Source organism: Carassius gibelio, chromosome A20 (assembly GCF_023724105.1).
Source record: "Carassius gibelio isolate Cgi1373 ecotype wild population from Czech Republic chromosome A20, carGib1.2-hapl.c, whole genome shotgun sequence".
Lineage (NCBI taxonomy): Eukaryota > Metazoa > Chordata > Actinopteri > Cypriniformes > Cyprinidae > Carassius > Carassius gibelio.
Window position 1 is genome coordinate 4,394,284 of NC_068390.1, and position 26,512 is coordinate 4,420,795.

Consider the following 26,512-nt stretch of genomic DNA (forward strand, 5'->3'; position numbering starts at 1 on the left):
ATGATAAGAAAATAAAATGCATGGTCTTTTCTAGGAAACATAAGTGTGAATCTTCTCCATCACGTCTTTACAATACAAGAACTGGTCTCCTCCTTCAAACACCTAGGCTTTGTGTTGGAGGAGGACTTATCATTCAAGTTACATGTTTTACCATTGTTATCTAAGTTCAGGTTAAAGCTGGGGTCTTATTTTCGGAATAGTGCCTGTTTTTCACAGTCAGCCAGGAGTAAGTTTGTGGAAGCTACCTTCTTACCTGTTTTAGATTATGGAGATGTTTTTTACAGAAATACCACTAAGGCTCTTTTACAATAATTAGACTCTGTTTATCACTCTGTTTTAGATGTATATCTCGTACAGATTATTACACTCATCACTGTGTATTGTATGAAATGGTAGGTTGGCCCTCACTTCACTTAAGAAGATACAAGCATTGGCTTATACTTGTGTATGAGGTCATAGTTGAACAGCTTCCTCTGTATAGGATTAGTCTATTAACTGTTAATAGTCAAAGGTATAAACTGTGTTCAAATAGATATGTTCCCTTAATGAAGACAGAGTTTGGAAAAAACACGTTTATTTATAGTGCACTGCCTGGAATGAGATTCAAAGATTACTGAAACTGTACTTATTTCAGTCAATGAGTTTAAGTCACTAATCTATATATATATGTTATGTATATATATGCATAAGTATATGTTGTATATTATAGATCAGTGGTTTAAGTCCATATCTTAACCAGACACTCCAAACGGTCTGTACCTGTTCTTAATTGAATCGTGACACTTTGTGATTATTGTTTTATGTACTTATTTTACTTTGTCTGTTTCTATCATGTTCACTGTGTGCTGTTACCTTGGCCAGGGCTCACTTGTAAATGAGATATCTATCTCAATGGGATTTTTTCCCCTGGTTAAATAAAGGTATAATAAAAAAAACTAAGTAACCGAAAAGATACTTGAGTACAGTAACTAATGTCATTTACTCGCATGCATTACAGTAAGCCTGTGCTAACAGAGAGAGCTTATGGTAAAGTGTTAGCTTGATCTTGATATATCTGCTGTGTTTCTGTCGTTGTTTGCTCATCGTCTGAATCAGATTAAATGTGAGTCCTTTGAGCTCTCCCTGGATTAAAGCAGTGCAGTCTACTAATGCTCAGTAAATGATCGTTCCGCTCCTTGATTCTGATTGGCTGAGCCAAGTTTCAAAGCTGTGGTAAATTACTCCACAATGTAACACACACCTTTGTTTACGTCCGTGTGTCGCTCGGCAACCACTTTGTAGCAGCCACAACTGTTTCTGAGGAGCTACATTGTTTGGTGGAAGAATACTGTGTTTATTAATATCATTACACTTTATTTAGTGAATCCTTACTACATATATGGAACAACCATTTTATAAAAGTAATGAGCCCAGTGAATTTATGACGGCTAAGAGGGTTTAGTCACTCCGCTTTGTGTCCTAACGACATACCTCATTGCTTTAATGAATCCCAGTTCATTATATTGATGTCTCATGTCTGTCAGATGTTCAGAAAAACACCCACTGATCTCACAGATCAGATGTACAGTACAGGAAGAGTGCTGATGTGGACATGAAGACACTAGAGGTCAGTGTTGATCTGAAACGGTCAGTCAGTCTCTCACAGCATGGTTTGTGTCACTGCAGTAACTCTGTGGAGCTCCTCGGACGTCTCTGGGGTCACCATAAGAAGGTCAGAACGAGCACAAATACGTTTCTTCAGGCGGTCAGTCAGTGTCCGTCTCTCAAAGACACATTGGGATTTTGTTCCTTAAGCTTTTGTTTAGGGTTAATTCATTTCCACTGAGGTCGAAATCTTTCGGGGACACAAAAGATTGTTGTTCTCTTTAGTAGACATTGGATATGCTTTTGTCTGTGCATCAATGGCTACTTTCGAATGCCTCTGAAAGAATCGATCTATAATGGGTCAATGATTGAGTCTGGCTGATGTAAACACATCTGATGATCTGACTGAGCTCGTCTGAATGGATTGAAAGGAGGTCTGTGGACCTGAAATAATCTGATCCGTAGGAACAAATGAAGCATGTAAATGCAGTGCTGTGATCGGTACGGTTACATGCGTTTTGCATTTGTTTTTGGTTGTATTCTTTTTTTTTATTTCGTGGTTTTAGCTTGCTTTAATGTTTAATAATTTAATGTTTTGTGTGTTTATCCCTTTTTTGCACATAATGTAAAGCATGGCCTACTGTATCCATTCATTATATTTGATCAAATGCACTTTGTGTTCATATCCGTCTGTTTGGAGGACAGAACGTGGCAGATCTGGGCAGAGACTGATTTCATGTAATCTGGGTTATATAATCAGATTACCAGTATCAAGTGCTTACAGTTTAAAATGCTTCTAACAGTTACTTTGGTATGGATTACATATGATTTACACAATGGCAGTAAATTGTTCATTATTAATTGATTCTCCCTAATATTTCACTTTTAAAGGGGTCATATGATGCAATTACAATTTTTCCTTTCTCTTAAAAATTAGCTACTGATGATATAAACGCTAGTTTTGAGCAGTGTAGAGTAGCGCTTGTGGTTTCTCTGATCACAAATGCAGAGATGGTTTTATGTTTATAATGCACAACACATATAAACTACATTATAATGTGCGATACACAACACATAAAAACACAGTATATGTCATTATCAACAAATGCCTCATTAGTAATGAGTTTTATTGGTTTTGTCTTGTTACGCCGGGACACACATCACAGTATGGTGAGGGCGTAAGATTTCATCACACGCTTGCAGTATTCAGCCAATCACAACACACTGGATAGCTGGCCAATCAGCACACCTCACTTTTCAGAATGATGAGCTTTGTAAAAATCGACGTGTTTCAGAAGGCGGGGCATAGAGGAGAAACAATCATGTACAGTACGAGGAAAATAATGTGTGTTTTTAGCAATGTCATATTACTTTAAATTTTCCTTTCTAAAAATGATTAAAAAGCTGAATGATTGTGAATGAAAAATGACAGAATGGTAGAATAATAAATCAAGTGTTGGTATTGATATCACCCCGTGCTGAAACGATCACACGTCTTCACCAGACTCCCTCTATCACATCGGCTCACGCTGGATTAAAACCTCACGTTACTCTGAGTTTGGAACATTCTGCACCAGTGTCCTTCATCAGATCTCTTCTCCCGTCTTCTAATTAGATGATTACAGCACATAGAAAATACACATAACCAGAAATAACTGAGCTGCATTATTTCAAAACAGAAGTGTGTCACGAGGCTCAGTGCAAGCAGTCTGTTTGATCCTCTCAGATGTGTTTCTGATGCTCGTCTGACACACATCCTGCTGCTCGCTCACTCCCGCAGACGTGTGTGTGTGTGTGTGTGTGTGTGTGTTCTTGATACTGAACTCAGACTTCCTCTTCAGTCAAACAGAATAACCAGAAACTGAGACTGACATAACAAACATCAGCTCATTAGCATTTGTCCACCAACATCTGTTCATTAACTTGAACTTGTGGTCCCTCATTATACATGCAGGGAGGTTAGCCAATCAGAAGAGCTCGTGTGCATATAGAAGTCACGGAGTAGTTTGCTGGTGCTGGTGATGGTTGTGTACAAGTAGCTTACCTTGATTCCCAGACAGAGGATTGCTGAAGTATTGTGCAGGTATCCTGTTCAGATATTTCTAGAAAACAACACATTTCTTTCTCATTCACGCTCCTGTCCACCCACAGATCTGTGTTTGAATCAGAATACACAACTACATATAATACATTGTATTACATACAAATACAGCTCAAACCAGGCTTATGAGTTGGGTTCCCGGGGAATGCATGAACTGATCTTGAGTCACTTTTAATGAAAGCGTCTGCCAAATGCATCATATGTGAATGCCCATCAGTGAGAGAAAGATGCTTTTAAGAAACAGTAGTCACTGAAACAGCTCAACTTTACTTGATTCTTTGCAAATCTTTTATTTTTTTAAATCAGCGAGTCTTGAATCTGATCAATAGGTTTTTGAGGAACATTTGTTTGTTCATCTCTCAATCATCATTGAATTGCATTGCATGGATTTTGATTGCATTGAATTGATTTACTGTACATTACAAGCATCAGAATTTCATCATATAAATATCAACATCTGCAACAAATTGTTCATTTTGGCTTAGTTTAGGCTTCTGAATGAAACTGAGGTGTTTTTGTGAGATCCATATTCTCTGCAGAGTTGTATTTTATATGCATGCTTAATAGATGACATTTTTCTGCCACACTGTCCTGGTCTAACAGCTGGTTACAGTATTATTGTGATGTGATTGCTTCATAGATGTATTGTTAAAATCCTGTAATGCTATCAGTGTTAAGCACGCACACACACACACACACACACACACACAGTGTGGTGATGTTGTCTGACCGCGGCTCATCTAGGATAAGCTCAGCTCTCTAATCCTCCTACACAACTCATCCACACATTTCCAAGAACCACGCTCCTCACTTCTGCATCTTTCTGATCTGAGAGCATCCCTGTCTGCTTCACATCCACACAGTGCTCAGAATCCCTGGATATGGTCGAGGAAAGATGTCTCTCACCATAATGCTTCTCTTGTGTATTTCTGTTCCAGTTTGGGGTTCAGTTCACATTACTGTATATAATATTTAGCATTGATACAGTATTGTGGTATGGTGATTGAGTCGTGGTTATGCTTAGATCATGCAAACTCAAGCTGATTCACAAGGGCATGACACAATGTGATTTATTCTGATTTTCAATAATGTTTCATTATTGTCGATATTCATTTAAAAACATCCAACTGCAGCAGACCATAACCATTGCTTACATGAAATAAATGTTTACTTAAAATCTATTTTTAGTGCTCACAAAATTCATACGTTAACCCATGCAGTGAATTTTTCTCAGTTTGAACGCATCAAGCTGAAAAAAATTCACTGCATACGTTAACGTGTGAATTTTGTTTAAAGATTAAAGCAACACTGTGTAAATTTTGTTGCTCTATCGGTTAATAAACAGAACTGCACACATCCCCACGGAAGAACTACTCCCAAGTTTATGTCTATGGCAATTCATGCAGGTAGATGAATTTGATTATAGTTATGGAGTCAATATAATGCCATATATATATATATATATATATATATATATATATATATATATATATATATATATATATATATATATATATACGCAAAAATATAAAGTTTTGCAAACGAAAATTTAAGTATTGAGGAAAATAAATTAGCTTTTTGCAAACAAAAATAAAGAACTGCAAAAAAGAAAAGGTATTGGGAGAAAAAATTAAGTTTTAACAAAAAAAATAAAAAAAGAATTGCAAAACAAATGAAACGCGAAAGCAATGATTTTGCAATAGATATTTTCCATGGTCATATCTATTAATTTATTTGCAACGCTGCTTTTATTTTGCGTGTCAATCTAGTTTGAGCTTGTGATACCGTTTTCCCTTTGCGCTTCATTTTTTTGCACGTGTCTCTTTGTGGCACTGTTTTGGCGTGGGGGCGGAGTCAAGGGACGGGGATGCCTCCTCTTCATCACTCTCCTCTTCAGGGCTGCGTTTTCCAAAAGCATCGTTAAAACTAGCAGTAACCTTGAACAAATGTGAACAAAGATGCTTCTGTGCACTGGCGTACTCCACAAGTTAAGAGATTTTAAACAAACACTGTTAATGCACATTAGACATGTGCTGGTATTCGGTAATGCGATATATTGCGGTGATTAATATGCACAATATTGTTATCGTGGGCATTTCTAAATACAGTGAATAAATATACATTATAAATTATTCTGAATTTGGAATGCATTTTAAGAATAGTATTCCCATCAGCTGCTTAAACTGCACAACATCACTGTATGCTGCTTGAAAGAGCGCATGGCTCTGATGTAAACAAGCACGCATGAGAAGCACATGAGGAACACATGAGAGACGCGCTGAATGAAAGCACATTCACTCTCTGACAGCAGATGGCGCTAAACTGCAGCCCTTACCCTGTAAACACAGTAAATAAAGCAGCTGCTACTTTCTAAACCATATTTAAATCATCTTAAATAACCATTCAGATTTGTGTTTTCCCTATGGTGTTTATTACAGAGCCAACTACTGAAATATTTAGACTTAATAGGCTATTTATCTTCAAACATTAATTTTATTAAAATATGGACTACAAATGCCCTAAATATTGTTTGAAAGTGTTTTGATCTTTTATTGTTTATTCACACTTTACATTATGGCTTCATTAGTTAGCATAAAGTGCCAATGAAAAAATTATTCTGAACATTCATTAATCTTAGGTATTCCAATATTTAATAACACGTTGTTAAAATTGAAAGTTGCAACTGTGTTATTTAATGAGCTATCATGAACTAAGACTTGTATTTTTTAACAAAGATTAATAACATCTATATCAAATGTAGCTATTACTCATTGTTTAACTGTGCATTTATTGAATGAACACCATGCAATGTCCGAACTGATTACACTATATTTTACGTACTGCACTGTATTTTATGTAAAATCATTTTTTGTGTTTAAACTGTCTTAAATTCATTTTAAATCAATTCATCAAATCATTTTCATTTTCATTTGCTTGTTTTATTTTTCTGATTATTTTTCTTCATGACTTTTTTTTTTTTACTTTCTTTTTGAATTACTATTGTGTATGAAATTTGCTTTATAAATAAACTTGCCTTGCCTTGAATGTTAATGCATTAACTAAGGTTAACTAATGAGGTCTTATTGTAAAGTGATACCTATTGGTTTTTATAGTTCTTTTGCACTTTAATGTGTAAAACATTTAACTTTTATATATTTTTATGTATTGCTTTGTTTTAAATGATTAGTTATTTTTGTTATAAGAAAAAAACGATTATTTAACCTGTTATACTGTATTATGACCACTTTTTTAAAACAAAATGTCAATACCGTGATAATACCGTATACCGTGATAAAAGTATTATCAATTAATCGCAACATGGAAAATTTGATACCGGCATATCCCTAATGCACATGCAGTTAATCAAATGAAACAAAACACATTTTAATGCTATAAAAGTGTGCACATCCAGAGAAATAAACAGCAGATGTTCATGTTAAAAACTTCTTTAACTTGAGCAAATGCTGCTAATACACACATTTGTTAATAAAGTTACTAAAATGAAAACATGAATGTTTTAATGCTATTGAATAAAAAGAAACTATCCACTCAGAAGTCTCTGTTCATAATGACAGGACCTGGATCAGTTTGATGTGTCTCGGGCTGATGATGTCACTTCCAGGGAGGCATGTTGTACACGCCCCCGTCCCTTGACTCCGCCCCCACGTCAAAACCGTGCCATAAAGCGTGACGCACAGAAAAATGAAGCGCAAAGGAAAACGGTATCACAAGCTCAAACTAGACTCAAAATGAAAGCAGTGTTGCAAACAAACTAATAGATATGACCATGGAAAATATGTATTGCAAAATCATTATTTCGAGCTGTTTCATTTGTTTTGCAATTTTTTTTTTTTTGCAAAACTTTTCTCCCAGTACTTTTTCTTTTGCAGTTTTTTTTTTGTTTGCAAAAAGCTAATTTACTTTTCCTCAATACTTAAATTTTTGTTTGCAAAACTTTATACACATTTACATTTATAGTTAGTTTCCTTAGGGCTATTATTCGAGTTAATGCACATTATGTTTTGGCAGTTGTTTTGGGTAATGCTAACAAGTCTCACTTTTATCATCATTTATTTGGAGATTGTCTCATGAGCGTGCACATGTTTTCAGTGATCTCTCGTTTGACTTGTTGTCTTGTGTTAGCTTAGAGCTGTATGTGGATGATGGTTTATGGGCAGGTTTGTGCCCTGCTCAGATGAGCGGTGTGTTTGTTCTGTGTAAGCGTCTGTGCTCAGTATCTGATCAGTGTGTCTGCTGATGCAGTGATAAGGTGAGAGGTGACCGTGTTTGTTTGGAGAAGCCGCTTCAATATTCATGACTGATGTTAATCAATTGTTTCCATATGACACTGTTTCTGATGATAATGGCTAAAACGATGATTGCCTTTGGCTTTCATGTAGTAATAGTTCCATTCAGGGTTAGTGACTCTGGATTAAAGCACATGTTGTGTATGGTTTGGAGTGGTGATGGACTAATGATGGATATAATATTGAATGTGGTGTGTAGTAATGAAATACTGTGGCCCTGAGTGATGCCAGGTGTCCGCTTTATTTGTATAGCACTATTCACAACTCATCACATCATACACATATACTCACATATACTTCTGTAAATAAATACAGTATAAAGTAGATCAAAAGGTTCAAGACGAACTATGAAGTTGCCTTGAGAAAGCCAGACCAGATCGTTAGAAAAAGTTTGTCTGAGTTGACAGTTTTAAGTATTTTGAAGCTTAAAGTCATTTTAAAGATTATGGTTTGAATGTTTTGAAAGCAATACAGTCTGTTTAAAAAAACAGATTGAATAGAATTTAAATAAATAAATTTACAAATAAATACATATATTTAATTCACACTAACAAGCTAAACCAGCATATCTGATCTTCACCAGGTCGAGGCTTATTAATAATGATTGTCAGATGGGAAAGACACTCGGGACAGATGACTGATCTGTCAGCTCTTGCATGCGTTTTAAAGCCTTGTAAATTAAAACATTCAAGAGATTTGACACAATTCAAGTATAATAACATATTAAAGAGCTAAATTAGGTGCTTGTGATCTGTTTAGTGTGTCACTGAGATCTGCGTTGTGTCTCTGAACACTACACTCATACAAGATTACTTCTAAATACATGATAGCTTGGTGAATATCATCGTTTATGTCTGTTTGAACAAACTGTTGAGAAATTAATCTGACGGGATCTTTATATTGGATTTGAACATTTAAACAGGGTTCGTACAAGGTGCTTGATGAAATTTAAGTCCTGGAAAGCCCTTAGGTACTTGAAAAGTACTTGACTTTTTAAAGGGCAGTTTATTTGAAATGAGTGTTATTTTTCCCCTCAATAAAACAATCTTTTTACACAAAATTGATGCAGCGCATCTGATATAAATACAGAGCCGTTTCACTTGGCTTTCAGCTGTACACGGTATCTCACGCTATTACTGCTTGAGGTGAAAAGCGGTCTCGTGATATTAGTATAAAGTTGTGTTTGCAGTAAAACCTTTGATAGTGCTTGCATTCAATTGTGCACACTTTTATTGCATGTGCTGTTCATTTGGGATTCATTTGGAAATGCAAATAAAGCTTTATGTTGTTCTGTGTTGCACTGTTAGCTTTTACAAGCGTGGAGCACATCTCCATCTCAGCAGCTCAGGACACAAACTCTTCCTCTGCACGTGCTGTGAGTCTGTGTTCCTTAACATTCATCTGGGAAAACAGTGCATGTTATCTCACTAGATTCGTGACGTACTGTAAGGAGAATTCATCAACTTATTTCTAAGTATGCGATTTGTTGTAGATCGTGATTTCAAAATAAAAGTTCAGACCCTCGCTCTGAGTTTGCAGGTGGCCAAATATTGAAGTTACATGATTTAAACGTCCTTCAATCACGCTGTAAAGTGAAGCATCGCCAGGCTGTTTTTTATAATAGATATTAAACTTAAATTGGCTATGTTCATATTTTGTTTAGGCATATTACATAATGTAGACCTATTTTATCAGGGTTGTTCCATAAAACCATATAATTTGTTTTGATTCTTTATTTGAACCAATTATTATTGTCTCATCATTAGTTTAAAGAGCCACACAGATGGGAAATCAAAAATTACCTGTATTACAGTGTATGATGTAGCTGTCCATCAGTGTAAACAATGTGCAAAACCAAAAAGTACACGATTTATAAAGTTATTGGCTTCTAAAGTAAGGAGTCGACTCTGAATCGCTGAAACGAGTCGTTATAGATTTCAAATCTTTTGCCCATCTCTATGTACGTCACTAGGAGCACTTTGCATAATAATCTCCGCCTACCGTCTGGAGAGAAACGGAACTCTGACCTGCCCCCTAAAATTCATTTTCACCACAATACCAGAGCAGTACAACAAATCCCTTTTGTTGTGTTCACAACATTTCACTGATGACTGCTTTTCTAATCTCGGTGAGTACAGCGGGATTTTCAAAGCGTTTGGCCATAAAAGATGGTTCATTACCAACTTTATTTAGATGGACAAGCATCTCCGAATCACAACACGAAGTATGATTATGAAGTTATGTGTTTGTTTTCTCCCGAGAGTCTTATCAGTATGTGTGCTGTCTGCAGCCTGTCTGCGCTGATCTTCATGTACAAACACGTCATTAAAATGAAGTGTAACTCCGTGAATACTCAACGAAGAGACATGAGAGAGATATCTATAGAAAGCTTGACATGTCTACTTTAAAACTAAACAAGTGCTGCTAACAGATATTCTGTGATAAAGTAATCCATATGAAAACAACGCAATGTCTGTTTTTCATGTCTCCCTTCGTGACCACGCCCCCGCGCTGAACGCTCTATTCAGATTCAAACTGAAGCGCGCGGCTTGAATACACACACACAGAAAAAAAAGCAGCGAGACTGTTCAAGTTTTTTATTTTACTGTTTGCTTCGAAATGAGAGGAATAAGACATAATTCACCCCAAACAGATGCTAACGCATACTTTACCATGGAGGTGTGTGCGGAACAACCAATCAAAACTGACTATGTCAGTTGACCAATCAGAACACAGTATGCTACCGAAAGGTGGGGTTTAAGGAAACTGAATCTTTTGAACAGCTTCGCGCGAACCGTTTGGGCATCTCTGAGAATTGAGGTAATTTTAAAATGATATTTTGACAAAATGACAATGTTTTTTAACCTTGGATGGATTTAAACCTGTTGTACAGGACTTATAAACAGTGATAGGAAGCTTAGAATTTTCATCTTACTGGCTCTTTAAATATAAATAGTCATCCTAAAGCCTGTTTTTTACTTAGGTATATTTGTATTACTAAAAAATACCAGATTACATAATTGTCAAAATAATCAGTAGATTACTTGATTACCAAAATAATCTTTAATTACAAATCTCGATTATATAAAATATTTCCAAATACAACTGCATTTTTTAATGAAAAGACAAACATTTTGTCATTTAAAAAAAAAAATCTTAGAAATTGTATTAAAATATTTTCTCCTAGTGAACCAAGTATCTGTATATCACATGAGCTAAGTGGATTCTTCAGGTCAATCATATTCATGAGGGAAAAAAATCAGTTTGAATAAAGTAATGAATCCTTGCAAACCAAAAAAGTAGTGTTTGAAAAGTCCTTGAAAGTCCTAGAGTTTAATTTAGCAGTTTTTTCACCAGCTGCTGTCTCTCTCTTATATTAATCATCAAAAATGAGAAAATCACTCATTGCTCATGACTGAATAACTTTTGTATCCTTCTCAAGGGTCATTCTATTCTTGATGAAAACTGTGATTTTATTTTGTATTTTATTATTCAATTTCTGCACACAAACATCTACAAACCTGCTTTTTGTGCTTTTGCTTGTAATTTGTTTATGACTGTATCTGATATTGACAATTTTGTTGTCATAAACTTCTTATTAGAATACAACATAGCAAGTGTCTGTAGAAAAATATTACAAAAACAATTACTGTTGTACTTTTTTGTGGCGGGGCCAGCTCAAGAACGCCACACACACTAGTAGGGATCGACCGATCTGGATTGTTTTAGTGCCGATGCAGATACCGATTTTTTTTCCCATCAGCCTTAGCCGATGACCGATAGGGCTGCCGATTTTCCTGAGCCGATATTTGAAGCAGATACTGCTTTTTCTCAATCAATTTATATCATAAAAATGACACCATGATACAAAATGTTACATGACTCAGTTTAAAAAAGGAACATTTATTGAACTTAATATGGATGGGTGTACTGCATATGGTTAACTGTGCAAGGGTAAAAGGCTTTCATCAACATCTACAACACAGCCTTGATGATGCATTGCTTGCTGACGTATTAAAAGACAGATATAATCAGGTCATCACAAAATGTCCTGACTGTCGTGTCAATACATTTAAATAATTTAAGAAAACAATAAAAATGAAAGTAGCCATTGAAATAAAGTGCTTGATTTGCAATTTAAGACTGCCACAGTTTTAAATTTTTCTACATAAAATAAAATGAGCATGTCTAAGTAGGGTTGGGTATCGTTAATTTTAATAAATATTTATTTATTTTAATAATAAATATTTTTTAGGGAGGAAGGGCAAATACTTGAAGAATAAATATTTCTTCCTTTTATTCTTGCCAATTTTACGGAATAACCAAAAAAATGGCTAAAGTGAAAGGAGGCTCTCAAATAAAGATTGTGTTGATTACTCCAGTAGGTGGCAAAAATTGACTGTTATTTTTTTCATTTAATCATTTATTCAAGAACACTCAAGAGATTCATCAAAAAAAACTGTGAATCATTCATTAATTAAACAGGAATTTATGAATGAGACTGAATTAATTTTAAAAATGTTTGAATTAATGATTTAAATGAATATATTTTTTTAATAGACTGGAACATGTTATTATGTGTAGTTGTCTGATGTATGTTATTGTGATCTCCATTTTAAACAAAACAAAAACCAAGGAAGAAATGCCAAGGAATCAAGCCAACATCAAAGTTTGTTCTTGAACTTTAGCATCTAGTTTTTATTAATATTCTCAATCAATTTTTATTTGACTTTTTTTTCAGTTTTCATATTAATTAAAGTTAAAGAAGACATTGGAAATCTATTTTCCACAAGTTGATATGATTCTCAAGGGCATTGGTTTTCAACCTGTGGTCCGCGGCCCCCTAGTGGGTATATATATAATATTGTATTATTTCTGTTAACAGTTAAGTACGTTTTTTTTATGGATTTAATTTTAGTTTTAAATGCCACTTCATCCGCACTTCTGTGCATCCATTGCAGTGACACAGATGTGTGTTTAATCTTATTTGATCATGATCACGATGATAGTTGCTCTGTGACTCTCATCTCACACACTTGACACCCGTGAACACCACACCTGGGACTGATGAAACTCAATAAAAATACAAGATCAGTCTCACTCTTTACTTTGGTCAAATATCTTTAATGAATGAACTTAACCCCATGGGAAAGTTTCGGTTTCTAAAAATGTGGTGAACGTGAGGTCAAAAAAAGCGTATTTTTACAATATTTCTCTCCTAGTATCTCTTGCTCAAATGTACATCAACACACTCATCTGAGAAGTGATTGGAGTTATTTTGCTAGCGTTCAATAGACTCAAACACACACCTGCTGTCTGCATCAACCTCATTTCCTAACAAACCGCAAACCAGTCTCCTGGAAGTCACAGTACCACCCTAAACACACCCTAGTGATTCTCTCATTATCACTACTGCCATCACAAGAGACCTTTAGACTCACTGAGAGTGTGTGTGTGTGTGAGTGTGTGTGTGTGTGTGTGTGTGTGAGATAGAGAGAGACTCTTCTGACCGTTTGTCTTCAAACATCTCTTCAGGCTGGCATGTGTGTATATTTCAGCTTCCCTCTAGTGTCATGGCAGTAAACCAGTTAACAGACTTGATAACTATTTGAGTGTTTTATTCCCAGCCTCTTCAGTGTTAGGGATAGGTTACAAGTGAAGTGTTCCCTTAATCTGACTGTCAGCGAAACTCAATAAACCAGTCTGCTGAAAACAATAAGTTCAGTTCCAAATGTTAAAGAAAAACAAATTAGTAAGTATTTATTTAAAAGAAAAACATTCTAAAACTGAGCTGAACTGGACGACTAAAATGTCAACAAAAGCATAAATCAGAGTCTGTCGTGACTATAATAATCCTGAAACCTAAAGCGGCCTGGACTTCATGGACAGGAATCTTTTTGAGTGTTTAATGATGTGCTGTTGTTGTAGAGACTTTTCAGTGTGGACTTCAGCTTCATAAAGAGTGAACTGTGGGCTCGTTATGTAACATTGCATAATATTTATGGCATTAGTAATAGTGTGAGTCAGCAGCGTGTGACATTTCCCAGCGTAAGCAGCAGAGACACGTCTCACATTGTGTCTGGCCTCGGACGGCCGGCTCTAATGCTAATCAAATCTGATTTCAGGAGGTTAAGAGGAGCTGAGGGACGCACTGGACAGTCATGTGACCGGGGTCATTGGGTGGGACACCACTGTGTGTGTGTGTGAGATGCAGTGGGTTTAAGAGAATCTCACATGCCGTTTTTCACTCCAGAATCACAAGACCTTTTTTATTTGTCATTATATTGTAGAAATCGTATTTTGCATGAACAGCATTAAAGTGATCACCCAAAAATGACCATTCTGTCATCATTTACTCACCCTAATATTGTCCCAAAAACAAAAGAGGATCATTTGAAGAATACTGGAAACTGAACTGTTCTGGTGACCTGTGACTTGCGTCATTTCTCTTCTTTCGTAATCCTCGTGAGGGAGAGTTAATGATGACAGGATGATGGTTTGTGGATGGACCACCTCTTTAAGCAGAGTTGTGTGGAATAGAGGTGAAGTGTGTCACTTGCTGAGACGAGGAATCATGGGAGCGGATGTTCAGGGTTTTTAGACATTGGTGTTGTGTGTCCAGATGTTGGTTTCTTATTTAATTCTGATCGTGCTCAATGATGATCCTTGATAGAGTCTCATTACTGTAATACAATAAGAATCATCATCCTGCCTGGACACAATGATTATTAAAGGAAGGAAGAGGACATATTTGCTGAAATCACTGTAACTACATCCATCCTGTGTGTGTGTGCGTGTGTGTGTGTGTGTGTGTGTGTACTTGTTTAACCATACTTGTGAGGACCAAATGTGGGGATGGGTTAGCTGATAGAAAATATTATCTACCTGATAGAAAAATCAATGAAAGTCTGTTCAATGTCCAAGTGTGTGTGTGTGTGTGTGTCCTATAGCTCGTGTCATGCTGACCTCTGCTCCAAATGAATCTCTCCAGCTCTTTGTTGAAAACACCAGAATAGTTAATGAATCGTGAAACCTAATTAGTGGTTATTTTTCCTGGTAGTGTAATTAGTAATGTAATGGCTTACAGTCACTGTCAACTCTATTATGAGCTCATTTAATTGTCAGAGCATTTGATGACCGATTAAACCATGATTAATGGATCGAACACACACACACACACACACACACAGCTGTTTTTATTTGCACAGACATCTCTTGCTCTGGATTATGAGTGTGTGAGCAGCTGGCAGATGCTTGTTAGTTCACTGAGCTCACACACACACACACACACACACACACAGCAATAAGCCGCTGTCTATTACAGAGCAATTATTCAAGCTGGCATGAGGATGGAGGCGGAGCTACAGCCGGCCAATCTCCCACCAGCCCCCTCCACACACACACACACACGCTTGCATAATCGCAGTGGAGCGAGGGGCAGTCACACACTCACTGTGCCGCTCGCAGCATGGCTGGATTGTACCGCTCCTGTGCTTGAGGACAGAGAAGCCGGACAAAGGCAGGCATCATGGGACAGCTGTGCTGCTTCCCTCTCTCCCGACCGGAGGATAAGCTCAGTAAGTGTGTGGACACAGCGTCGTGAGGCTCCAGATGTCTGAACGATGCTTGGCTTGCGATGATTAGTGTGATTTCATGCCCTGATTGGGGTCTGTCTGACGTGGGAGTGTCTGTGTCTGCATGTGGGTGTCACAGAAGCTCTTCTGCGCTGATGTGTGTGTCACCAAACACACTGAAATACCAGTGAGATACCTCATCACATTCAGGTCTTAGGGTTGAGATCAAGATCAGATGGTTCTGAAGTTGGCTTTCAGTCTGTAATGAAGGCACACCAGGCTCTAGAAAGAGAAATGAAGCTTGAAGATCTTTTTCATTGTTGTCTGCTCGTCGTGGCTCCCTGTCGTCTCTTATAGAGTATGTGTTCCTGTGTGCAGTGCAATCTGCTCTTCGAGTGGAGATGAAATACTGTAATGAAGTCTGACAGAGTGAAGTCGAGGTGCTACAATATACATACATTTAAACCTGTTCACTGAAAGGGTCTTTGGGGAACCCGAAATGGTTCTTCTGTGGAATAACTGTGAAACCCTCTTGTGGAGGCTTTATTTTAAGACTGTGTTCAGTATGAGCTTCTCATCTGCATGGAAGGCAGCATGATTGCTCGTTAGTTTGACATCAGGATGCGTCTCACAGGAGCGTAGTCCGTCAGCGTTTGGATGAGCCTCAGTTTGACGCTGCACTCGGTGTGCACTAAAGCTCGTGCCCTACTTAGAGCTCACGTGATGGTGAGGAGCGTCACACCTGAGAGAGCAGCACTGTATGCATGGGAAGAGCTCATGGGCTCAGAAACAGTGTGTTGTGAAGCTGACGGAGTCACAGCGAGAGATCAGTGTGTGTGTGTGTGTGTGTGTGTGTGTGTGTGTGTGTGTGTGATGCTCTCAGAGCCGGAGCTTTGTGTTAAAGCAGTGGGATGCATATAAATAACACACACACACACAGCATGGCCTTCTGCACATTCACACACACTGTCTGATGTCCTGGAGATGAGGAACACACACACACACACTCCCCACCAGAGGAACAGTGTTTGATGCTCATCTCTTAAACACGTCTCAGTGTGTGAACCAAGGCTTCTCTCTTCTGCTGTGTGTGTGGTCTTGTGTTTGTTGAGATGGACTGAAGGACAGCGATGCATCAGAGCAGAAACACCAGCCTTGAGCTCAGGCTGTACACAAGTGTTCGTGTGTGTGTGTGTGTGTGTGTGTGTGTAAGGTCAGATTTGATTATCTTGTGCGGTTCTCCAGAGATACACACAGATAAGAGCGCCCAAACTCACAGCTCTCATTGGCTCACCATCAAAATGTTGGACATTCTGTGTATGATTCACATTTTTGATGGATCTCATTCGAGCTGAGGCTGGTTTGCCAAACTCTCAGATTTGAGAAATCTGGAAACACAAAGAAGTGTTTCCAGATTTAAGTCTTGTTCCCTCACTGCTGAGCAGTCGTCGTGGACCGAGAGGGGTTTATGATGGGTAGAGCTGACATCTTTCATCTTATATGAGGGTATGTCTGCACAACCACAGTAGACTAAAAACAGAAACATTTTGTGTATAGACGACAACGTTTTTAAAAATGAGCCCTGTTCACAAAGATGTATGAAAATGACTAAAAGCGCTGTATTATTGATGCCAGGCCAGTAGTTGGCGATGTTGGTTTGTAAAGAAACTCACACGTATAGACCGATCACATCATTTGCATGAACACGAGTCACCAATTTCACAAATGAACATTTTTTGTAGTTTACAATTCAGGTATAATTTTCGAAGACTGCCCCTTTGAAACCTGTTTTCAAAAGTTTGTGTTTGCAGGCTCCCGAACAGCAAAAACACACAAAACGTTTTCAGTTTTTAGTTGAAAAAAGTGTCATGTAAACACCTGACATTACAGTGTTTTATTTAAAGATTTGCATCACAATATAACTACATTTATACGTTACATAATCATTCCTAAATTAGAACTAAATCAATGAGTTGAATGAGTTATGAGTTAAAGTTGTTAATACAGCACTCTGTAATCCTATTATAGTGTTATAGAGCTCATGTGTCTGACAGGCTCAGCGCTGTCAAAATAAAAGTCCCACTTCTAACACTTATCGGCCAAACAGAAAACACATTGGCAGATACTGACAATTGTCAATTAATCTCAAATATGGCAGATAATTGTTAATTAAGGTATCTTAGTCCCATAGACAAAATGTAGATGAAAGGTGTGTTGACGACAAGAGCAAACTGAAGGAGAACCAGCTTCACTCCAGCTTGACTGGTTGTATACTTCACTTATATGAGCATTATAAGAAGCTTATAATGGTGTAAAGAGGAATTAAACAAATTTATACATTAGAAATGTGAGGTGTGAAAAGCAGAGGCCATAATAGGGCAGGTTTTGTAGTAACAGACCAGTCCTGAGAGTCTCACTGGCTGCTCACCAGAAACATTTCACTGGAGATGAGTTCTTGAAATAGCAGCTGGCACTTGGCTTTCTAAAGAGAGCGGAAGACAAACAGACCATGGTGAATACACACGCTGGTTATTAGAGGTGTGAATAACACTGATCCAGGACCAGCGTCTTCATCACAGATCCTGACCTGAGGCTCGCAGGAGATGACATGAATCAGGAGACCGGAGGGAGGCTTCCTGAGGAAATGCCATCTGAGGAACACAGACGCCCACAAACCAGTGTCTGAACCAAAACATCCGAACAGCACATTATTATGGATTATGGACAAATAGTAGTAGAAGATGAGAACTCCATCAAAAAATAGCCACTCTGGATATTTATTATTTGACGTGTCATAACACTGTCAGTCTTGTATCTGTGGTTAAGGTCCATCCAGTTATTGCCTCAATGATTGAGAAAGAGTTTTTATTGCAGTGTTTTTGGGGAAGTTTGTCAAGTTGACTGAACTGTAGATGTTCAGGGAGTCAAACATGGAGTGATTTAAACCTCGAGAATTGAGTGCTGGATGTTGTAAGGTTATGCATCGGTTGGTTTTCCTGAATTTTAAGTGCGTCTCAAGTGCCTGGAAGCTTTTCTGATGCTCGAACAGTTCAATGTTTTGTGGTTTGAGAAAGATTTTAAACAAGTAAAAGACAAGAGCATTTAATATAGCCAGAGCATGAGACTAACAGAGAGACACCGCAGAGTCTGTTGTTGTGTCTTGTTCAATGATTCAATTAACAGTTATTGTGTCTGTTGTAAACAAGACACACAGTACACAGTGTACTGATACGAGAATCAAATCAATTACAGAATCAAATGAAGCTGCACAATTAAATACGTAACTGAGATTATGATCCGGTTCATTTCAGATCTGCTCCTGTTGCATCGCGTTTTTCTTGTGTTTGTGCTGAAGAACAAGAAAAAGCAATGCTTTGAAGTATTTCTATACTTCTAAATTGACTGTTGCATTTGATGCATTGTAGACAGTGTTTTACCCAACATGCACTGCAGTGACACTCCCATTCAAATCAACAAGGTGCAGGTGTGGCTCAATCAGACATTTATTGTGCGATATCAGCCTTTCGTAATCAAAATTACAGTATCAAGGGAAATAATCAGCAATGTCGTTAATGTTATGCTCATGCAGCCGAAGAATCAAAGCTGTCATAATTGTTCTGAAATCTAGAAAAGGTGATCTAGAAGCCGTGGATGAGCTGTGGTGAAGCGATGAATCAGTGGGTCTCGTCCTGCTTCAGACCATCTGGGTGATTCTGATGGTTTGTGATGCTCAGAGTGTGAGGAAATCACTTCAGGTTGATAATGTGTTGTTTATCTTACAGATCTTGTGCAAAGCAGGCAGCGTGCTGCACGGACAAGTACGTGTTCCCCTCTTCATGTCTGTGTGTAGTGTGCTTCAACCCCTCACGACCCTACTACTGAGGGAGTAGACACAGATTCACCACACTGTTTGTTTAGTAGTCAAGACTGTCATCTTATCCATTACTCAAGGGATGCACGGTATATCAGAGTAAAACGACTGAACTGCTCATATCACAGTCATTCTTCTGTGCCGGGTGACAGAAGTACTGTAGAAGACACAACAAACATTAAAGCAATGCTTAGATCTAGTGTAACATACTAAATGTTATGTATTTATGATTATTAGATGTCAGAATTACAGTAAATTATTTTACTCTCAAATTTACAAAAAAAGTACTAAACATTGACTGTTATATATCAGTATAGTTTTTTAAGGAAATTAAGACTTTTGTTCATCAAGGATGCATTAACTTGATCAAAAGTGACAGTTAAAACGAATATAATGTTACAAAAGATGTCTATTTCAAATAAAAGCTGTTCTTTTGAACTTTGTTCATATTTGAATCCTGAAAAATAAAACATACCACAATCAGCACAGCTGCTGAAAATACAGCTGCACATCACAGAAATACATTACACTTTAACAGAGATTCACACAGAAAACAGCTGTGTGAAATTCTAATAATATTACACAATATTTACTGTATTTTGTGAACAGATAAATGCAGCCTTGGTGAGCAGAAGAGACTTCTTTCAAGAACATTTCAAAGCCGTACTTATTCCAAAGTTTTGAACAGTAGTGTATTCATGGGTCATCAGCTGAATCGGTCAGTATCTGTGCATCCCTGCATTATTCCTGTTCAGATTAATCTCATGATGAACAGATCGTCTGAAGGCTGAGAAAGAGAAAGAGCTTTAGCTGGTAAAATGTGAAGTTCCTCATCAGCACCTGTAACCCTGTGTGAGCAACACGTGTGTGTGTGATCAGATCTGTGTGTGTGTGACAGACAGCTTTTACTGATGCCTCTCTGTCTGTGTGTGTGTGTGTGTGTGTGTGTAGGTGTTAAGAAAGCCCCGGCGGATGAGGAGTTAGTGAGTCTGAGTAAGCGGCTGGTGGAGGATGCCGTGTTGAAGGCCGTCCAGCAGTACATGGAGGAGACTCAGCAGAACGGCTCCATGCTGAAAGACAAGGGGCCACCGGGGGCCACCGGCAAACTCCCCAGCACCAAATGAGCGTGTGAGCCCCGAGCGACCGGGCAGAGAGCCTCCACACACCTCCACCTGCCAGGGGGCGCCAGAGCGCAGCAGAGAGCCGTTTGAGTTGAGCTGAAGAAGAGCAGAGTGAAGACGCACACAGCACTCAAACTGAACTTGATTTTCCTGTCTTTCCCCGTCCTGCATCACTCTGTGTGTTTGACTTTATTAGTGACGGATCCTTCAGAGAACAGCACACGGGTTCACACACACACACACACACACACACACACACACACGCTGCTGTAGTGTCTGGAGGCTGTTTCAGTCTGTCGGTGTTGCTTTGGCATCTTCACGTCTGACAGTCACAGTGAACTGCTCAGTTTGACCTATGACCTGCAGGCCTGAACCTCTGAGAGAGCTCTGAACATGCTGAGAGTGATGCTGTGTGTGTGTGTGTGTGTGTAACCCTGCATACGTGTTTCACTGTCAGATGATGTGTGTGTGTGTGTGTGTCGTAGGGTGTGCGTCTGCTCGGAGCAGAATGGACTGTGAAAGAGAGCGCAGGCGGACGCAGGTAGAGGCCATCAAGACACTGTTAGCACAGGAACACATCCGAGCTAAGATTCGACAGGAACTGGACTCGGCCGTCAGAGGAAGTCCACACTGAAGCTCATGGACACACACAACCATCTCAGAGTAAACACACTCACTCACACACACACACACACATCAGTCCACAGCGTTCTTACTGAAGCGAAGCCGGTCTTAAAAAGAATATTATTATATGATTTTTTTTGTGAGGAATTCAAATGTATATGAGCTGATTTGATGAATTTGTCTGTGATGCTTCAGATGAGCACCCAGTGGCCTTAGAGAAATCACTCCTCCTGATATTGCTGAAGAACATGCCGTTTCAGTTTAGCTTTTCCGTATTTCCACCAGAACCTTAAAATGTGTTGTGTTTTTTTTATGGCCCCGTCCTGATCTTTCTTGAGTTTGCCCGTTCTGATGAAGTGTTGAAGCCAGCTCCATTCATGTAAACAGTGCTATGATGTCATCGTTTTTTACTCTTAAAATAAAGGAGGAGATGAGAGCGAGTGACGTGATTCCTTCTCTTGAGTCTTGTATCTCAGAGTCATGTTGGCAGGGCTTTCTGAGACACATTTGCAACGCCTCCGACTTCACGGTGGACTATTTTTTCCCTGATCTTCTGAAATCAGCATATTGCCAGCCGTCTGCTGAGCGTGAGAGAAGTCAAAGCACGATGGAGAACAGCCTCGACGCATCCAAGCTCTAGACTTCTGACACCAGGACTACAAGTTTAACTGAGGTGAAGCCATCACAGGCAGAAAGAGGATTTCGCTTCTTAAGCTCGCGTTGCTAATTCTTTCTCAGCTGGGTGAATAAAACAATGTTTGCATGGAGAAAACTTTTAGATTTTTTAGATGACATTTAGATGCCATATAATTCAAAGGGACAAAAAAATTAATTCTTAAAACATAAAAAATTGTAAATACTTGTGGACATGAGACACATAATATGTATAAAATATACATAATGTATCTAATAATTTTTATCTAAATCATAAACTGTCATATTAAAACCTCTGGTATTTATTGAGAGTAATTCGATATAAAGATACACTTTTAAATCTGGGAGTACTAGTACCTTTATTTTATTGTTACAAAAGATGTCTATTTCAAATAAATGCTGTTCTTTTGAACTCAATAAAATGTATCACGGTTTCCACAGAAATATTATGCAGCACAACTGTGTTCAACACTGATAATAATCTTCATGTTTCTTGAGCAGTAAATCATCATATTATTCTGATTTCTGAAGATCATGTGACACTGAAGACTGGAGGAATGATGCTGGAAATACAGCGGAGCATCACAGAAATAAATTACACTTTAACAGATATTTTACAGTATTTCAGTAAATGTAGTCTTGGTGACCCTGAACTTCTGAACAGTAGTACAGTGTTCATGTTTCTTTGAACAGTTCACATGATTCACCTCTTGATGTTTTCTTTCTTAAAACCTCTCCAAAACACTCCTTCATGTGACACACAGATGTCGAGCAGGAGGCAGTTTGGCCCCAAATTATTTCCAGACATGGGAGGAATATTTTTAACTCAAACCACAAATAAACCATTGTTCACTGCCTGTAAAAGCAAACAGTAAGTGTTTAACAGCTGGTTTTCGGGGTCTGGGACAGCGGTGTAGTTTCAGCATCACCCTGAAGGTCTTGTGTGTCATGAAGCACAGACGGATCTGTCCAAACCCATAATGCTCTGACATACAACAGCCTTCATTTTTACTGTCCTAGCTGCTGTTACACTCCTTCAGAATGTATATGAGCCATTCTCCTGATGTTTATGGTTTCTTCTGAACTGTTAATACATGACTGATTGAAGGCTCAAAGTATCACAGAGCACCAGCCATAAACAATCTGATGTGAGCACAGTGTGTGATCACACCATTGACATTCTTTTGTTTTTAATATGTATTCTCTTATAATATGTATTTATATATTTACATTTCTTTCGACTTTTAATTCAGTACAGCACATTATTACAGTCAATGTTCACACTAAGATGACTGGTGAAAACTCAGCTTTGCATCAAACTAATAAATTGCATTTGACAACATATGCACATAGAAACAGTTATTATAAATTGTAACCACACTTCAGAATATTAGTTTTTACTTCATTTTTGATGCATTAAATTGGTGTTAATTAATTAATTCACACATTACAATTGATTTTGGGGGCTTTTCTGTAAAAACTGATCCCTAGATCCCAATAACAGCTGTACTTTTAGGCCAATGTAAGTGTAAACATGACGTCAGAACAATGAATCCAGCGTTTTAATGTCACAAAAGAGCAGGACTGCACAGAGAACGAAGGAACAAAGATAAATGGTGCATGATCTCAACACTTAATTGAATCAAAGGTCAGTTTTCTGGGAACAGCACTCGACACGTGTTGACTTCAGCTAGCAGGAAATGGTTTGGATGTGGCCCAGGCTTCTTCTGCTGAGAGACTTTGACCCTTAATCACATATAATCACAGCTGTCATAAACACACACTGATGCACTAATGAATATCTGCTTCATAAACTCTGATTCTTATCTTCAGTCTGATTCACATTTGGATTATGATACATGCAACTAAACATTTATGACTCCACCTTTGAGCAAAATATGATGTCAGGTGGTTCTGGAGAATCTCTGACTGAGCCGTTTACAACTCGTATGAAAATCCATCTCAGGTGATGGTTCGTAGTTATTTTGGAGGAATACCTGTTCTGAACCTCACATCTGGACCGAGGCCATTATATCAGAGGTGAAATGTCAGAGCATGCAGGTCCTGAGGTCATGTGAAGTCTGTGTGTGATTGAGGTTAGGTTAATTTCTTATTAGGCAAGTTTATTTATATAGCACATTTCATACACAATGGTACTTCAAAATGCTTTAGATAAAAGAAAAGAAAAATCACAGTCATATAAGCAAGGATTTCAATTCTAAAATGATTTTTTTTTTATGATTTAAAATGAAAAACAGTTAAGAATAGAAAATGACAGACAAAATACAGTGATCAGTTCAGACGTAGCAGTGCTCATTCAGTGAAAGCACAACTAAACAGTCTGGACTGGAAACAGAACATCTAATTCTTGTAGTGTTTTTCAGATGATGTATGCTGATTTATCAATCAATCAATCAACATTTATTTGTATAGCGCTTTACAACAACTGTCAGGTATCCAAAGTGCTTCACATCATAGAATACAATAAACATCATATCATACAATAAATACATATAACAAAAAAGAAAACAGCAAGAGGGAAATTGTGTCACCACTACTATGTATTAAAAGCCATCCTAAACAGGTGGGTTTTAAGTTTAGACCTAAAAAGAGTTTCATCTGCAGTTGTACGGATATCAGGGGGTAACTTGTTCCAAAGTCTTGGGGCAGCAACTGCAAACGCCTGATCACCCCAACGCTTGTACTTTGACCTTGGGACTTCTAAAACCAGTTGATTTGAAGACCGTAACGACCGGCTGTGCTCACGCAGGGTTAAAATCTCACTTATGTACTCCGGTGCTCGGCCATTTAGGGCCTTAAAAACGAACAACAAAATCTTAAAATCTATTCTAAACTGTACTGGAAGCCAGTGTAAGGAATAGAGGACAGGAGTAATGTGTACACGCTTAGGTGTATTTGTTAAAAACCGAGCGGCAGCATTTTGCACAAGTTGAAGTCGTGCAATAGAGCCTTGACTTAAACCTACATAGAGAGCATTACAATAATCCAACCTCGAACTAATAAAAGCATGAATCACCTTTTCTAGATCATGCCTATTAAGAAAAGGCTTAACTTTAGCTAGAAGACGAAGCTGAAAAAAACTCATTTTGACAATATTGCTGATTTGCTTGTCAAATTTCATGTCGCAATCAAAAGTAACCCCTAAATTTCTGACAGCAGGCTTAAGGTATGGAGCCAAAGCCCCCAAAGTCACCGCTGAACCGTTTGGGTTGCCGAAGATGATACACTCCGTTTTTTCATTATTTAAACTAAGAAAATTTTGTGACAACCACATCCTAATATCATCGATACAACTAAGTAGGGAGTCTAGTGAGACATTATCATTCGGTTTTAAAGGCAAATAAATCTGCAAGTCATCAGCATAACAGTGAAAGGATAGATTGTGCTTTCCTATAATACTCCCTAACGGCAACATATATAAAGAAAACAAGATTGGGCCAAGAATTGAACCCTGGGGTACCCCACAAGAAAGAGGAGCAGCCGACGAAGAGCATTCACCAATCATAACAGAGAAGCTCCTATCTGCTAAATAGGAGCTAAACCATTGAAGTGCCAAACCTCGAATGCCCACACAATGCTCAAGACGAGAGAGGAGGACTGCATGGTCCACCGTATCGAACGCTGCTGTGAGGTCCAAAAGCACTAACACAGCAGGACTCCCGGCATCCACAGACAAGGCAATATCATTATGTACTCTTAGCAGTGCAGACTCGGTACTGTGACGTGATCTAAAACCAGACTGAAATTTTTCGAGGACAGAATTTTTCTGCATAAAGGCTTGTAACTGTATAAAAACAACTTTTTCCAAAACCTTTGACAGAAAAGGCAGATGAGAAACTGGTCTAAAGTTAGATAACACTGAAGGGTCAAGATTTGGTTTCTTAAGTAGGGGCCTGACCACAGCATGTTTAAATGCAGCTGGGACACAACCTAGACTAAGACACAAATTAATTAAAGTGAGTAAACTTGACCCAATGGCGGTATTAAAAACTTCTTTCACTATCCTGGCTGGGACAATGTCTAACGGACAGTTGGTGGGTTTCATGTGCTGCACTACCTCAGAAAGCAGTGTAAGTGAAACTGGCTTAAAATCCTCAAAAACAGCAGAAAGCACCGGAGCAGCAGGTACAAACACGTTAAAATTAGCACTGCAGTTTTGCCTGACAGCTGCTACTTTGTCCGTAAAATAACCAAGAAATTTCTCACATGTACTAACTGAAACCTCTGTCGGATCAGAGGTGCATGGATTCAACACAGAGTTAATGGTATTAAATAAAACTCTAGGTTCATGACAACTGCTATTTATGACTGAAGAAAGATAGTGCATCTTCGCCGCCTTCACAGCCTTCTGGTATGTGGCTAGGCTGTCTCTTAATAAACCTAGTGAAGAAAATAATTTGTCCTTTTTCCACTTTCGTTCGGCTTGCCTACAGTGTTGCCTAAGGGCCCTTGTGGTGTCATTTAGCCAAGGATCCACCTTAGGTTTAATAGATTTAGTCCGAAAAGGGGCAATAGAGTCTAGAATTTCAGTGCTTGTGGAGAGAAACACAGAAAGAATATTATCTGGGGATGAAGGAGAGACCAGACCATTCATAGCATAAAACTGTGAGCCCATAAACACAGAAGCAAACTCTACACCTACAGAGGGTGTGATG

General features: G+C 38.2%; 1 protein-coding gene across 3 annotated transcripts in view; it reads left to right on the forward strand.

The window, feature by feature from the left end:
* Positions 1-21,631, forward strand: part of LOC127938213 (A-kinase anchor protein 7) — a 28,386-nt gene extending 6,755 nt beyond the window's left edge. Inside the window, exons 8-9 of one of the 3 annotated variants that reach the window (XM_052534676.1) lie at positions 19,349-19,384; positions 20,389-21,631. In XM_052534676.1, coding sequence (XP_052390636.1) covers positions 19,349-19,384; positions 20,389-20,561 — 209 coding nt within the window. In that variant the 3' untranslated portion in view covers positions 20,562-21,631. The remainder of the gene's footprint in view (positions 1-19,348; positions 19,385-20,388) is intronic. The other 2 variants (XM_052534677.1, XM_052534678.1) reach the window with 2 other exon arrangements.
* The last annotated feature ends 4,881 nt before the right edge of the window (positions 21,632-26,512 follow it).